The sequence below is a fragment of the Gadus macrocephalus genome, chromosome 5 (assembly GCF_031168955.1).
Source record: "Gadus macrocephalus chromosome 5, ASM3116895v1".
Classification (NCBI taxonomy): Eukaryota; Metazoa; Chordata; class Actinopteri; order Gadiformes; family Gadidae; genus Gadus; species Gadus macrocephalus.
The window spans coordinates 10,064,542-10,080,618 of record NC_082386.1 but is presented as its reverse complement, the minus strand read 5'-3'; the positions used below and the strand labels follow the sequence as shown (position 1 = coordinate 10,080,618).

At 45.6% G+C, this 16,077-nt stretch overlaps 3 protein-coding genes across 3 annotated transcripts; 2 read left to right on the top strand and 1 right to left on the bottom strand.

Annotated features, from left to right (window-relative positions):
* ppp1r14d (protein phosphatase 1 regulatory inhibitor subunit 14D) lies at positions 1-7,370 on the top strand. Its single transcript, XM_060052151.1, has 5 exons — positions 1-737; positions 788-1,014; positions 5,279-5,359; positions 5,624-5,656; positions 5,822-7,370. Exons 2-5 carry the CDS (start codon positions 832-834, stop codon positions 5,888-5,890), a joined length of 366 nt encoding a protein of 121 aa, XP_059908134.1. The 5' UTR covers positions 1-737; positions 788-831; the 3' UTR covers positions 5,891-7,370.
* Positions 6,052-11,563, bottom strand: zfyve19 (zinc finger, FYVE domain containing 19). The gene is made up of 11 exons (XM_060052149.1): positions 11,366-11,563; positions 11,150-11,271; positions 11,015-11,068; positions 10,749-10,921; positions 10,495-10,637; positions 10,206-10,311; positions 9,746-9,970; positions 9,082-9,158; positions 8,532-8,633; positions 8,246-8,415; positions 6,052-7,994 (listed from the first exon to the last, which is right to left on the bottom strand). Exons 1-11 carry the CDS (start codon positions 11,417-11,419, stop codon positions 7,907-7,909), a joined length of 1,314 nt encoding a protein of 437 aa, XP_059908132.1. The 5' UTR covers positions 11,420-11,563; the 3' UTR covers positions 6,052-7,906.
* A 34-nt stretch (positions 11,564-11,597) lies between these two features.
* On the top strand, positions 11,598-15,020 carry bub1bb (BUB1 mitotic checkpoint serine/threonine kinase Bb). Its single transcript, XM_060052150.1, has 9 exons — positions 11,598-11,726; positions 12,098-12,257; positions 12,357-12,416; positions 12,535-12,679; positions 12,774-12,970; positions 13,437-13,600; positions 13,760-13,953; positions 14,072-14,172; positions 14,330-15,020. Exons 2-9 carry the CDS (start codon positions 12,112-12,114, stop codon positions 14,634-14,636), a joined length of 1,314 nt encoding a protein of 437 aa, XP_059908133.1. The 5' UTR covers positions 11,598-11,726; positions 12,098-12,111; the 3' UTR covers positions 14,637-15,020.
* Positions 15,021-16,077: the final 1,057 nt, after the last annotated feature.

Genomic DNA, 16,077 nt, shown 5'->3' with positions numbered 1-16,077 from the left:
TAACTGTAATTGACCTATGCCCAGCCAGGTGCTTAACCAATGGGGAGGGGAAATCCACAAATACACACCCTATATGTTTTTCGTGCGCACACAAACACACGCATTATCTCTCTTTCTCTCAATCCTCCTCATTCACACACATACAGGCACACTCAGACCAGCAACCAAACACACAAACACACACCCGCACACACAAAAACACCCACACCCACACACATTATCTCTCTCTCCCACTCACTCACTCGTACACGCAGGCCAACTCACGCAAGCATCCCCCACACACCGACACGCAGACCACACCAACACACACACCAACAGAAAGAGGCGTATCTCATTACCCTCCTCTTGGTGGTGCGGGCAGCAGGCTGTGCCGAGGGGAGCCGAGGAGATCAGCAGACAGCGAGCGATCGAGGCAGAGCGGAAGGAGAGGAAGAGAGTGAGAGAGGGGAGAAAACAAACAGAGCGCAAAGACCAACTCATTAAGGGTGGCCAGCGGGAACTGTCGCGGCACAGAAAGGAAGGGGCGAAGGGAAGCAAGGATCAGGCCAACACACACGACACAACAAGATAACGGCAGAGAGGCGAGCGGCCAGTACAGCTCTCTGACTGTCAGCAGACACACAGAGAAGAGCCGAGCGAGGGCAGCCAGTGGACCGTCCGGCTTCTACAAGAGAGTGTGTGTGTGTGCGTGAGGCGTGTGTCTGTGTGTGTGTGTGTGTGTGTGTGTGTGTGTGTGTGTGTGTGTGTGTGTGTGTGTGTGTGTGTGTGTGTGTGTGACTGTGTTCAGTCTGAGCCTCCGTCGACCACGGATCTCCTGAGGCCGTGGCAGGCATGGCGTCGACGGAACCGGGTGCCCAGTCCAGGGTGATGTTCCAGACGGTGGACAAGACGGAGGAGACGGCCGGCCACCGGTTGGGCAAGCTCACGGTCAAGTACAACCGCAAGGACCTGCAGAGACGGCTGGACATAGAGGAGTGGATCGACGGTCAGCTGCACCTGCTCTTTGACTGCGAGGTGGGGAACCACTGGCCCGGACACACGCACACATACACACACACTCGCACATAGACAAACACACATGCAGACACACACAGACACTTGCACACACACACACACACACAAAACTGCCCACAAGCATGCATAGAACACAAGTACATACGTAATAATAGCACAATCATGAGCACAGGTTGTTCTTTTTGGAAGTGTGTGGGAAGACAGCAGTGTGTGGTTCAAAAGTGCGGGGGGATTTGTGTGTCTGTCTGTGTGAGTGTGTGTGTGTGTGTGTGTGTGTGTGTGTGTGTGTGTGTGTGTGTGTGTGTGTGTGTGTGTGTTTGTGTGTGTGTGTGTGTGTGTGTGTGTGTGTGTGTGTGTGTGTGTGTGTGTGTGTGTCTGTGTGTGTGTGTGTGTGTGTGTGTGTGTGTGTGTGTGTGTGTGTGTGTGTGTGTGTGTGTGTCCCATTTACCACTTATAGCCTTTCCTGGTTCACTTAGTCCTGCCTATTCTTCTTAAACCTTTTGAAAAGAATATAACGGCTTCTGACACTTAAGGTTTTCATTTCCCGCACAGCACTTTTATCAGTCTGAGCAGAACAACATGTTGATAGCAGTTATCAGCTAATTTGACTCATCACAGCAACACGTGTATGAGGTCGCCTGGAATCATAATTCAGCCTTTGGCTCCGTCTGTTTGGGGAGTTATGTACAAATGACTGACGGCCCAATCCCAACAATGGGTGATGACTTTGCTCCCACCTCCAAAGACATGCTCGCAGAGCATAACCCTCACACCAAGCGGTGGGTGGTGCTGGTGGGACTGCCATGGATCAGCATTCACATCAGGGGTGTACCCATGCCTCACGCTCACACGCCTGCTGGGGTAGGCAGGCTTCGCCACTGAAATGGTCGACGGGTGGATATACTTGTGGAGGAGTCTATTCAGCATGTATTGGACACTCAATAGAATGATGATATCATGGCCTATCCCTCCAAAGATTGCCAGACCACTCCCCCCCCCCCCCCCCCGACAACCAGTTCCCTGCTCAGGTCGTAAAGTCCCATTGCCTGGCCCCCCCCCCCCGACTCCTGGCTGTCTGGGTGGTGGCGTGTTCTGATCCGATTACGCCTGATGCGTTGTAAGAAGTTGATTTTCTCCGAGGGAACCATGGCAACAAATGTATCTACGCCTACATGAGGCAGAAGGGCTCGGTGGAAACAGGGCAGCCATGTGAGGAACAGGGGGAGGAGGATGGAGAGGATGATGAGCACGATGATGCAGGCAATGTATGACAAAACTGCTGTTTGTGGCGAAATAAGAGGTGATGTAGACACAACATCCTGCTAGTTTAACATGCAGGATGCTACACGGCTGGCACATGCCGGCTGAAGCGACTCACTGCATCTGTTGGCGGAGTCTGCATGGAGTCTGAGTGATGGCCCCACCAGGAGTTAAATTCTGTGGGATCACTGGGATGGTTGCTGGGCCCGCCCCGGTATAAATAGAGCATCGTTGGGGTGTGAGGAGATAAAGCCTGGGTGGGCTATTTGTCAAGAGCGTCCATGTGGCACACAGACGCAGAGCATCGGGTGCTGGAGTACCGGGTTTGCATACTACTTCACACATGCGGATGAAATCCTCCTCTAAGTAGGTGCAGAAGCATTAGCCTCTGATAGTTCACTGAACGATGATGCTACAGAGAGGTGCGAACACTTTCCTGTATCATAGCCCCAATTTTCGCAGAGTTCTATATCCAGGTATACTGGCCTCAACACATATTCATTATATTTCAACTCTAGTTCCTATAATTTATAATGCAGCACTTTTTCCATTTATTCTTTATTTGTTTTTGCATCTTTTTTAGCTCAACGTCTCTTCATTGTGAAACATTAGATGTCTATTGTGTGTGTGTGTGTGTGTGTGTGTGTGTGTGTGTGTGTGTGTGTGTGTGTGTGTGTGTGTGTGTGTGTGTGTGTGTGTGTGAGTGTGTGTGTGTGTGTGTGTGTGTGTTTTGATAAGATTAGGTGTAGCCTACTTTACTAATCCCTGACGGAAAAAGGGCAAGGAGCAAGTACTTTGTTTCCTTCTGTCCTACAAGCGACGACTCTGTTAATAAACATTATTTTCACAGTGGCAGCAGTACACAATGGTTATAAAGTCACTGCATCGCAATTAGGCATGGTTTTCTCCATGTGTCCCCTGTTGTGGGGTGAATTTTACAAGGCTTTCTGGGGATGTTGGCTCTGTTGGGGTTTTCGAAGTCTTCCGCAAGGGAAGCATTTACAGTCCGCCCCTCTGCGTCACCGCCTGAATTATTTAGCCTCATCTCTAATTCATTCAAGTGCTGCGGTGGGCCGGTGTGTGGCAGGCGTCTCTGTGCTCCTCACACCTTTTGGGGAAATCGTAAACCCATCCCGTCAGTATGACAAGCGCCTCACTTGTAAGGAGATTCAGAGTCAGTGTCCCATGAAACCACTTTAGGTACAATCTACTTTGGTATATAGATGACTCCGGTGTAGTTTATGATGGACACACAGCAGAATCTAAGGGAAAGCAAGTTTTGCTCTCGGTCAAATTCAATCGGTATAAAAAGCTTCTTTTGGACTGTTTTTTGTACTGTTTGTTCCACAGTACATGACTTCGGCCAAAAGAATGTTTACCATTATGTGCAGAAACGTTCTTCAGTGCCTTTGAAAACAAAAGTTCCATTTAGCGCAGCCACGAAGCGATCTCCCCCCTGCCTGGGCTAGGGGTTGATGGTAATGGGTCGAAACAAGACTTCTGGTGAAGGTCAGAGAGTTAAGACTCTATAATGCAGTCTGGAACATTAATTGGTTCCTCTGAAGGCTCATTTGTTATTCATGTATTTAGGATTTAAGTGACAAAATATACTTTAGCCTCCATATACTGCATTCAATTCAGGAAGTTCTAATGAGGTTTATTGAGGCCACTGTAAAGAAATTAGCAAAAATAAAAGCATCTTAATAGGGCTTTTATGGCTGCCACAAACCAATCAACTTAAGAAAAGTGATGTCATTTATAACCCCATGACAACGGCTCAACTAGTCTACGCTGGTCAATGCTAACGGCCTCCGAGGATTTCAACCCTGCATCACACAGCCTTGCGTATTCATACCTACAAACTGTGAACAAAACATAGGAGCGCCATTACCAGGGCCCAGTTCTGCAAATGTGAACAGAGAGCTCTCAGCATAATCGCTATGTGTCCATCTGCAGTATTAATCAATTACACAGCGGGGCCATTGGGGACGTTATATAGATATGGGCTCTCGCTCTCCTCTGCCAGTCAGCACTTCAACCGTGGTTAGCCCTATGTGCTCATCCAGAGAGCCCCGCGTCGAGGCCTGTTCTCGCCAGCCATTAAACCTTCTGAGCCGGAAAATACACTTCTAAAAATGGTCCTCGCCAAATTGCCACATCCACCCGCTGACTGGCTCACTTTCTCCCTAGCAAGTCAATGTGAGAAAAGTATGCTTTGATTTGATTTATGCCACTTGGGTCGTTTTTTAACATTTTGGACCCAAAGTTTGGATGACATCCATTGATTTTTGTGTAGCGGGTATAAAATACTTTAAAAGTGTTCTAAAGTATTCTATAATCATATGACACCAAACGATAAAGCGACAAGTGTGTCTACCTAATTTTCTTTCTCAGTCAGACTGAGAAGCTTTTGTGGAACCATGATTGTTGCTGTTGTACATCATATAATTCAGCATTCGTATTTGAAATGTCCCCCCCATAGAATGCTGGTATACGTAGGAAGGAAGTCAAATGTTTGCAGGAGATAAGCACGTCCCAGACAGCCCTTCCTGCCTCGAATCCTGGACTAATTACCTCACCGGCATAGCATCACCCTCATCGACCCTCCATAAAGCACTTCAAAGGGAAGTCCCAGCGGTCATTATGGCGACGGCAAACCCACAGACACCTAAGTGTCTTCTCCGTCGATTCCTCTGGCCTTTTCTCAAACCACTTTAAAGCACAGCACAGATAAGAGACACATTCATTGTGCCACAAGTAAGGCTATTGTGCCTTGTTTGTTTCATGGCGCCTCTCCTCATTACAGCTTGTCTTTTGCAAACAATAAAAATTGTATTATTCTCCTTGAGGCTGTATGAGGTTTGCACGTCTGTATGTCTGAGAGGCTGTCTATCTCAAACTGCCTTTTGGACTTTGCGTGTGTGTGTGTGTGTGTGTGTGTGTGTGTGTGTGTGTGTGTGTGTGTGTGTGTGTGTGTGTGTGTGTGTGTGTGTGTGTGTTTCAGGCAGAGGAGATTCCAGAGCTAGAGATTGACATAGACGAGCTCCTGGACTTGTCGGAAGAAGGCCAGAGGAGCCGGCTGCAGGTGAGCCCACATAAGTCCATTCAAATCACCTCAAGTTGTGTTTTACGACACGGTTTACACTGTGACATAACCAAACAGAAATGTCTAATGCACAGTTAACGTGGATCACATGTAGCCTGCAGAAGCCATGTCAGATAGAACCTGTTCCTTTATCACATAAATAAAGTGGAGCCATATCAGGTTCTACAGGATCGTAGCTTTAATGCAGGAACCACCTCTTGAGAAATCGTTGCCGATACTTAATCTGTGGCTTCTCTCCAACAGGAGTTGCTGCAGGAATGTGGGAAGCCAAAAGAGGTGAGGTGTGATTAAACAAACTAATTAGGTTAACTCTTAATTAAGCTGATCAACTTATTTAATTATTCGTAAGGGCGGCGTCCCAAGGGCTGGCTCTTGTGTGTCTGCTTTGGTTTCATTTGGTGAAGAAAGAAAATTGAACTTGACTTCATCTCCTCTCTAAAGGAATTCATCAACGGGCTGCTCTACAGGATGAAGGGGCTGCGCAAGATGTCAGGCACTCTGAAGAAATAGACCCATTCGAGACACGAAACAAGACATGCCTCTTTCTCCTCCAGCTCCTTAAACCGTTGAATAATGGCATGTGTGGTGTACATTTCGTGGGATACCCCAGTCAGGGGGTCTCCCCACGCATGGGGGTCCGCAGACAGCAGCGACAGACACTGTCAAAGCAGTCACTTTTGATCATCCATTTTTTTTTTTTTATTGTCGTATTTATAGACAGCGTTAACATTTGGACTTCCTCATAAACACCAAGAATGCAACGCTGAGAAACGCGTATAAACATAAGCTGTTCAATCCGACGGACTGGTTTCTGTGTATGACCGTACATTTTTTTCCCCGGTTGCCTATTTATGTATAGAACTTCTTTTTTTGCGGGGGTTCTGATTATAGAGTTCAATGTCAAAATAAAAAAAAGATTTTCAGGTCTGTGCATACTTTTTATACATACAGACCCGCCCCCACACAAAAATCGCTTGCTGACAATGCAGAGAGACTGGTTATTTTATTTGTTCGCACAATACTCTTGTGCATTTATGCACAAACGCACATAAATCTCCTACCAGATGTTATTTGCGTGCAAAACCTCCGAAAGGGGTCTTCTACTAGATAGTCTTAAACCCGGGTATGTCTCAAAGAGCAATGGGGTGAACCAGCTGAAAGGAAATGGGGCGACCGAGGAGACTGCCATGATGCCAAAACTGCCCTCAGGACTCTCTCAAGACATTAAGTGATCACAAGGCTTGGCCTTTCCAGATCACAATGTACTGAAGATCATTGCCTAATTCTGTCAATCACAATTTGGGTGGGGGGAGTGGGGGGTTAATGGAAAACACAGGGGGCATTAGGATAAATGGGCTACGAGTAAGTATTGTCCAAACATGACGCAGAAATGGCAGCCGATAAGTATGCATCCATTACCAAAGATCCATTTCCTGTCGACGGTTACAATGTGACCTGGACAGGCAAACAACCTGGTCGTCTCCATATGGACCTTAATGGAGCAAGCCCCTGGAGAGGGCCTTAATTATGGGCTCACGTCAGTCAGCCAGAGAGTGATGCACATTGATGAATCTGCACTCTGGCCGGAGCACATACCACGCTTTGGCTTAGGGATGCAATTTAGGGATTTGCTAGATTTGTCTTTCCCTTTTCTTTCTTCAAATCCATACAGCAGCAACCTCTGACCAGGTTGGAAGAACAATTATACAACATTACACATGAAAGACAGAAAATAAAAGATAAATAGATAATTAAATGCCAAGCCTTCCCTGTCTGTGTCGGTTAGCATGACGTTACACACAAGGCCTGGGAAAGCAAGAGCTCCGTCAGGACAGGAAGATGACAGCACAGGTGTGCCTTGTATGCCCAATACAAAACAGAGCTGGTAATCTCTTAATAGTGTTTTGTCTGCTATTCTCAAAAGTCACAACATGACAGCAGCAGCATGGTGTACAGTATCAGTACTCTAAACCAATTGCATTTAAAGGACTCAGCAAAAAATGAATTAGCAAAAAAGTGCAATGGCCAAGCAACGCACACATGTGTGTATTTGTTGCATTTGTTGTCTCTGGGAGGTGGGGTGAATGACATGGGAACCTCAATTGGTTGTGGTTTATGAACTCATTGTTCTAGCCCTAAGCAGCCCAGTACTAAAGCAGCAGGGTTTAATCTCATGTTTTATATTTCATAAATCCTGCATGAATCACATAGAGTACACCGATACGCCCTGAATTTGAGTTATTGTCGTCATTAATTTGTCAATTCCCAACATAAACATCATGCAGCCTCTGAAGAGCTGGGAGAACATAAAATGGCACTAACTGTGAGCTAATAACCTGTCAGACTAAAAATAGAACCGACTACAGTTATAAGTTTACCTTTACAACCATAACCTCTAGTGTTTAAGATGCTGGGGTGGGTAAAAAAAGAACCTCATTGCTTTTCCTTTGGTCGTTCAGGTTAAAGGTTGAGCCTTACAGTAATAATGATGATGAAGCCGTTAGGGTTAGGGCCTGGCTCTCACTCTTATGTCCCCTTCTTCTTTGTTTTCCTCTTGGGTGGAGTGTAACTGGCTGTGCGATGCTCCTTCCTGTCGTATTTGTCATGTCCCTCCCTGTGGAAATAATGGATATTTGACTGAGAATTCATCACTCTGAATACTTTATGCACAAACATGCCGGTACTGCAAAATGTATCTGGGTCATCATCATCATCATCATCATCATCATCATCATCCACATGCCAGGACATTAGTTTATGATTTTGTCATATTTTCACATGAATAAATGTATTTCTCCGAGTTTGTGCAGAGAATCTGAATGTCGTGCCGAGGGATGTCGATGAATACGCAGGGCAGCCAAATACCGGAAGCAGCGGCCGCAGAACAGGTCTCCATCACAGGTATGGCATCGTATGGAGGCGTCTTCGTTACATATGCAGCACCAGGGAAGTTCCTCTTCGTCGCTGCCACCACCCTCATCATCACTGACCAAAGGCTTTTTTACAACAGCAGCAGGCGCCCTGGCTGCTGGACCCTGAATACACATGGAACAGATTGGAATAATCATGTATTAATAATTCGGCATTTTAATATTTGTTTTGTGTGTAGGACTTTGATTGCCAAATGATGGAACCTCAAGTTGCCCCGTACCGTGGATTTAGAAGGGGCTTTGTTGTTGGTGGTCTTCGGACCGCTGTCCTCAAAGGGTATGTTGTAGCCGCTGGCTTCATCCAGCGCAGCCTCTTCTGAAAGCTGGAAATGAAATAAACAGAATGTTAGAAGACGTTAGAAGAAAATGGAGGACCAATAGCTTAATAGAACTGATGAGCCGTGGTGAAAACATTACCCCCTTGTGGCCGCTATTAATATTAATAATGACTTCGTATAAAACATTGGCGTGTGTTCAGCATTGCCGATGAAATGAATGAAATCGTGGTCCCTTTTCTAAAGTTTACATAAGGGCATCATAAGGCCGTCAACCTTTAACTATAGAGTGTGTCGCACCTCAGAATGTATTTTCAATGGATGAAGATAAATGTGTACAAAAGAAAGAAGGTAGTAATGGATGCACTCACATGGCATAATTATTTAAAACAAAAAAAGGTTATAACCTAAATGTATGATAACATATCATGTTATCATTATTAGGTCCATGATCACATATTATCAGGTGTATATTAACTCTGCCTTTGCTCCTGACCTGTTTTAAGACCCTTTGAACAGCCTCTTCCTCAGTCTCCTCATCGCTGTCGGGATGCTGGAAGTCCTCCATGGTGACTAATAACGAGATATATATAGAGAGAAGATATAAATATGGACGATTCAGAGTAATGTAAAGCTGTTGAGACGCTGACGGAGGCATTCACACATTCCACTAAGCCAACTTTTTCCCTCCGTTAACTCGCAGTAATTCTGCCCATCCATCATATTAGTGTGGATTACAGACGACGTCACAGACCAGCGCCAGCTAGCAAATCTGCAGGGAAAGTTTGAATAGAGGGAGCTGTGTCGGAGAGAGCCTAGTGCCTGGATGCTTTGACCCCATGCAGCTTTTTTTTTTTTTTTTTTTTACTGATTCTGAAAACAGAACCTCTTCCCTAAAAACATGAACAACAGAATTTTGATGACGAAGAGGAACACTGGGATGCTCTGCATATCGGAGATGTAACTATCGAGTAACATGCATCTCTGTGATTACCACTCTGCATTCTGTCCCCTGGTCTTGCCAGAAAGATGTTCATGCAGCATAATTATCCCAACTGTTTCTGCGCTTCAATCGTTCTCAGCCCTCACTTGTGCCAGCCTCTAGATAAAAGCATCTGCTAAATGACTGAAATCTAATGAAATAAACCAAGATGTCCTACCCTTGTCGGGATCCAGTCCTTTCAGCAGGGCCAGCCTCTTGGCCATCTCTAGAACGTGCCCCTGGGATCCCTGCTCCTGCCTCAGCTCCCTCATGGCTTCCTCCAGCACACGGCTCTTCTCAGCCTCCAGCTGCCTGCTGGATCCCCCCTGGTCCTGGTCCAGGTTCACCTCCAGCCCGCACGCCTCCCCCTTGTTCAGGTTGTTCAGGAGGCTGTCGTCCACATCTATAGATTGACAGGGCGTTATAATAGGCCAGAGCTTAATAATTAACACTCAATGGTCCAACATGACCATGCGTAACCAAGCCAAGATAAATAATCTCTCCTGCAAGATAGCTTTTGTTAACATGAGGGAGTCAGTAAAGTCACCACGTATTCTTTGGTGACCAATTGAGGCATCTGAGCCTATTAAAAAAGAACTACAGAAAGATATAAACTGGAGGATTCCTATCTAGTTTACCATTGGTGTCTTGTTGTTGGTTATCGATAGCAACTTCCTCTGTCATCTGTGTTAAAAGATCATTGGCCCGTTCAGTCTGGGTTCTGTTATCAGGCGGCCGGTGCACCTGTTCACAAACAAACAACAACGTTAAGTGTTTTTTATAACAATGAGAAAGTGGCTCTCAGGTTACAAGTGTAATAAAACATAAATTAAGAGTGCTTGGCAATTTGTGACACGTGAATTATTGATGAGGGTTTTAAGGGAGCACTTGAGCTACCCGAGGCTGATATGGGGTGGTTGGACTTACGGGCGGAGGGGCTTGGGTGGGGGGAGGCCTGCCCTGTAGGGCCGCCAAGCGGTCTTCCATGTCCTGGGCAGAAGGCACCGGGTTTCTGGGAGCTTTCAAGGCAGCAAGGCGTGACTCAATTTCCTTCTCAGAAGGAACGGACTCTGGATTGAATGTGGTTCAAATGGTAAAACAATATCAACAAGCACGAAACCGTGCTAACCCTAGCTCATTATTAAAGAGAGTGTGTGAGTTATAACTAAATATGTTCTTACTTGTTTTGTGTGGTTTGGTGTCTTCCTTGAGTTTCTGAAGCCTTGCAGCAATAGCTTGGTCTTCTTTAGTGAGGCCCTTCGTAGGCACACGGTCAATGTCGACTTTTCTAGCACCGCCGTGGGCATGAGTCACATCGTACCCTTGCTGTTTGGCTTCCAAGGCAGCCACTCGCCTGGGGGGATTACAGGAAAATGAGTTACGTCATGTATGGTATTCAACAGAAGGATCATGTGTTATTGTGTGGGATTTTTAAGTGCATACTGACTTCTTGTAGTTCTCTGGGGGGGACCATTTCCCACCATCACTAGGTGTTTCTGAACTATTAAAAACATATAAGGAATAAGAGATCGCATTTTTGTTTTTCATTTTGGGAAACTACAATGGAGTTTGTTGTAATTACCCAGACAGAATGCCATGACACCGCTTGCAGACCTTCTGCTTGGTGTTGCCAGAGCGAGGCACCACTGCGCTCAAGTTGAGACAATTGGAGCAGAAGGAACGCCCGCAGTTTTTACAGCCCAGCTATTAGATCCATTATGAGAAAACACACATTAAAGGAGAGCAAGATCGCATATGAATATACCCAGTTACTTATGTCTCATATGAATAATCATACCTCCTTCCGGAAAAGGGTAAACTTAGATGCACAACAGAAACACCGGTTGTCCATGTTGTAACGCGGAGAGCTTCATGTAAGATTGAAGGTTTGATTTTTCGAATAGTCCATCTAATATTTAATTGGTTGTCAATAATATATCTACAATCTATAGACCACACCACTTTGATCTCCATCGGCTCCAAAAAATGTCTAATAACAGGAAGTAACCCGGAATATGACGTGCCATACGTTTACGTAGTTCCGGTATCTGTTCGTCCAATCATTGTCTCGCGGTTCCCATTCAAAACATACAGAGCCGTACTGTCGGAACTGTGGAGTACCGTACGCTTTTGAAAATCATTGAAAGGAACAACTTTAGGTTTGTAAAGTCTGTATTACATCGTTTACTGGTATTGGTCTCGTTTGTTTTGATCATTGTGTTGGTCCACTTTACTACTATTCCAAACGAAGCGATGCAACACCTTAAAGGATAACGATAGCTGTTAGCCAGTATTCATCCCACGTTACATGCCGTTTCACTTTGCACTGCATGAACACTTTAGCATCGGATTACTTCTCCTGGTAATAAAATAATGCAGTGTGACATACATGATATTTGAATACCAACCAGAAGGAAATTAAAGTTGGGAGGGGTTGTAGCAATGAATAGCTGTCACAGCATCCCTTCATTCATTTGATTCCAGTGTAAACTTTGCTAAATACATTGTGTTGTTTTCCTCTGCTGTGCAGTTGTGTTGAGGTGCATGATGGCAGAGGGGGTGGATGCAGAATGGGAGCTTAGTAAAGAAAACATCCAGCCGCTGAAGCGGGGTCGGGACGTATCGGTGCTGCACCAGGCGCTGAGTCAACAGCAGGACGGACCTAGCTCTGCTGTCAGCCAGCAGAAACAGTAAGTCATGGGAGCAAGAGCAAACATTGACCTCCAAGTCAAGTAATATGTCTGTTTGAGTGATGACTGATTTATTTTTGTGTGTTTTTTCTTATCCAGAAGCTTTGAATCTGAACTGAGATTATATAATGGAGAAGATCCACTTGATGTTTGGGATCGGTAAGATCAGTCACTTTCAATCATATGAACCGTATACAATTAGCAATAATGGGACTCTATAGTTATTTTTGATAGCTGTGTGAGCTTTTCCGACGTTTGTGCCTTGTTTTCCAAACAGATACGTCAAATGGACCGAACAAACATTTCCTCAGGGTGGGAAGGAGAGCAACCTTGCCATGTTGTTGGAGCGAGCCGTGACACTATTCACAGAGGAGAAAAGATACCACAATGACCCGCGCTACGTCGACCTCTGGATCAAATTTGTAAGTTAGCTGCGAGCTATTTGATCACATTTGCAAGCTCCTTCTTCGACATGCTTTAGTTCATGCTATCTCGTGTATGTGTTTGTCTCATCAGGCAGAGATCTGCCCAGAGCCGCTGGAGATCTACAGTTACATGCAGGCACAGAGGATAGGAGGGTCCCAGGCTAGCTTCTACATCGCCTGGTCAGAGGAATATGAGAGACAGGGCAACTCTCGCAAGGCAGACAACGCCTACCAAGAAGGCTTCAACAACTTTGCTGAACCGAGGGATAAGCTCCTGCAGTTCCACAAGTAGGGATATGACGGGTCTCCTTTCATTCAATGCATATCACAATGATGCATGATAATCATAGGAAATCATAACCCTACAGTGTTCCCCTACATGCATCCAGCAGTGGACCAGCCCGGCGCTTTCACACCCATCAATTGCTGCATTGTATAAAAAATGGTTCTACAGCAAAACAAAAGATATTGTTCTGCTATAGAATAAATAAAAACATTATTTAAGGTGGCATTAAACAGGAGCTCCAGTGGGGATGACAATATCTTTTTTATATATACGCGCTACTATTAATACCACAAAAAAGTGCACTATGCTATTTCTTGTTATATTTTTAGACCATTGTACATCAGCATAGTGCATAACCAATCAGCACCGCTCTGGGAAAAAGTTTAAGGAAAAAAGAGTCTACCAGTTCAGCTACACATGCAAGCTGAAAAATAGTCAAATTAATGTTTCCTGAATTACTACTTCTAGGGGCCTGCAAGCACGTGTGTCACGACAGGTGATGACCAGCATGGCGGATAAAGACAGTGATGAAGAGAGCAATGAACCCGAGCGAATGTCTCTCATCGATCTCAAACACAGGGGAAAGAAGAAGGCCATTGTACCCATCAACAGAGTTCGGGCTGTTCTCGGCCGTAAGTACATGCACGTATGCTTGCTTCGGCTACAATTGACACCGTGTCAATTGTTTGCCACCTGTATGTTACTGCCGGTCATGTGAAGCCATAAAAGAATGGTTATTTTTCAATCTAATGTCAATCTTAAATATGTCGTATCCGTTTCCCTCTGGACAGATAATGCCAGAGCCTCGCTGTCGAAGGGGGCCCCGGCACCGAGTAGAGCCGAGAACAGCTGCTTCTTGGTTTTTGACGAGAACAAGTGTCCGGAGGCTGTGACCTCCGGCCCCAAACTGGAGCCCTGGGCCGCCCCGCCGCCCGCGAGGGCCAAGGAAAACGAGCAGAAGCCCGAGAAGTGGTGCGACGTGAAGGTACGACTCAAGAGGCCGCTGCAGGCCTGTGGGAGCTGGTAGAACCTCTGTGTGTTGGCAGCATTGTTACGGGAGGCCTCTCATCCAATACCGTGTCTGTCTTTCTGTCCTGCCGTAGATGCCCCAGAGGTCCCGATTCGGTCACAAAATCGTAGCGCCGCCTCTTGCGAAACCGTCTTTCCAGCCATTCGTGGAAGAGTCGGACGAGCCTCCCACAATGTGAGTTCTAATATCACACATTTTATTTGTATTAATATGTTGTCAATGAGGTTTTCCCAAGAACATTTTTGCATCAATCGCAAGCACGATACCGCGATTTCAGTTTCCTCTCACTGGTCGTTGTTCCCTCTCTTGATTTGTTTTTCCTGTGGCCCAGGACTCCATGCAAGATCAACCCGGCGGTGAACACGGTGCTGTCATCCCGTAAGCCACGTCTCGAGGAGACCCCTTTAAAGAGGCTCCAGGAACACAGGTCACACCTGTTGCTACAGAAGCAGCAGCCAGAGACGCAGGGGGGGAAACCGCAGGAGAAGAGCGCCTACTGCAAGGAGCTGCTCTTCAGTGGCGCCACCGAGTTCTGCTTTGAGGAACTGCGGGCCGAGCGCTACCGCCAGAAGATGGCCCAGGAGACCGAGGGCCGAGTCCAGCCTGGCCAATCGAGCACCGATCCCACCCAACACTGACACTGAGCTTTGATTGTTTTATATTCCTTGTGGATAGGGCCTTGAAGAAGAAGTCCATATCATCAATAAATGTCTTGTGATGACTGTATTATAAGTCATATGTTTTTTTTTAAATGTTTTATACCCATTGAAGTGTTGTACATTTTAAAGTGGTGAAGAAGCAATTGGGGGAATCAATATTCACTGCAGAGATCATGTTCACAGGAATATTGCTATTTTTCTTTTTTTTGCTCAATCTGGCTTTGTAATTCTTAATCGAGTTGGATATCCCTGCATTGGGAGGAAAGCATGACACAATTTGGGATTGTTCTGTGTATCAGTCCCTGGAGACCATGTTGCATAAAGATGTTCGGTAAACTTGCCTAAGTGTTTGGCTGGTGACTAGCTGGATGATAATTTACTGATTGACTCACAAGGTGCATCGTAAGCAGAGGACATGCACCGGAACACAGATTGTTTTCCTGGTAATTGTTTTTGAATTACTAATTGGGTACAAACAAAGGAAGTGCTGAGTATCTGCTATCGCTGGAGTTTAATGGGATTAAATCTATCTGGCAGCCGCTTCCCCCAAAAAATGGAAGCAATCTTCATTTGTGAGTCGAAGTGCATTCTTGTTGCCACTTGATCCAATAAAATCGCTTAGATTTTCACACCAGAGGCTATTGCGTTTTCACTTTGAAAGTGTTGACATTCAAAGGGAGGTGGTACACTAAATATTTAAAAATGTTTTAAACGTGATTTTAAAGTGTTTGACCGAAGGCCAGTAGAGTTTAACAAAAGGAATGGACCCTGAACCTACTGTGGTGACGACATTCCATTAACGGAACTTCCAGGGAATTATTTAAATGATTCCCAAGAAGGCTAGGATGACTCGACATGATTACAGTAGTGGGTGTGTGAAAACAGGAAACCGAACCTGCATCTGGCACTTGAACCCAAACATAGGTATCGTTGAATACTACTTTGGCTTGTTTCACTTCCTTTAGTGAGAACATGCTTAATTTAGTCTTATAGCCACAGTGTACCCCTTTCACTTGCTATTTGTAAGGAGTCTTTAAAAACCCAATAATACATCAAGCGACCAGTAGAGCAGAGAATTGCTCGGAAAATAAAGTTCACCACTTAGCAGCAGAGAGATGGCATAAGTAGGTCTAGCTGGCTTTGGTGATGTTCTTAAATGAGGCCCTCTGAGAACAGCTTCTGTCCATCTGCCTGTTACCCTCAAAGGCAAACACACTTGGGCTGTGCAATCCGTGTTCTAAAATCCATTTCTAATCCTTTCCACCGGTTAACAGTGACTTCTCCTCTTCCACTTTATGTCAATTATACTAAATGCAGGCAGTTGAGTTGAAGTCCTGCTCCTATGGGGTTGCACCTCAGGTAAAAGGTAATGTTAGGTCAGCTATGTATTGCATGGTCTCTGACCACTCGAAGTGAACAT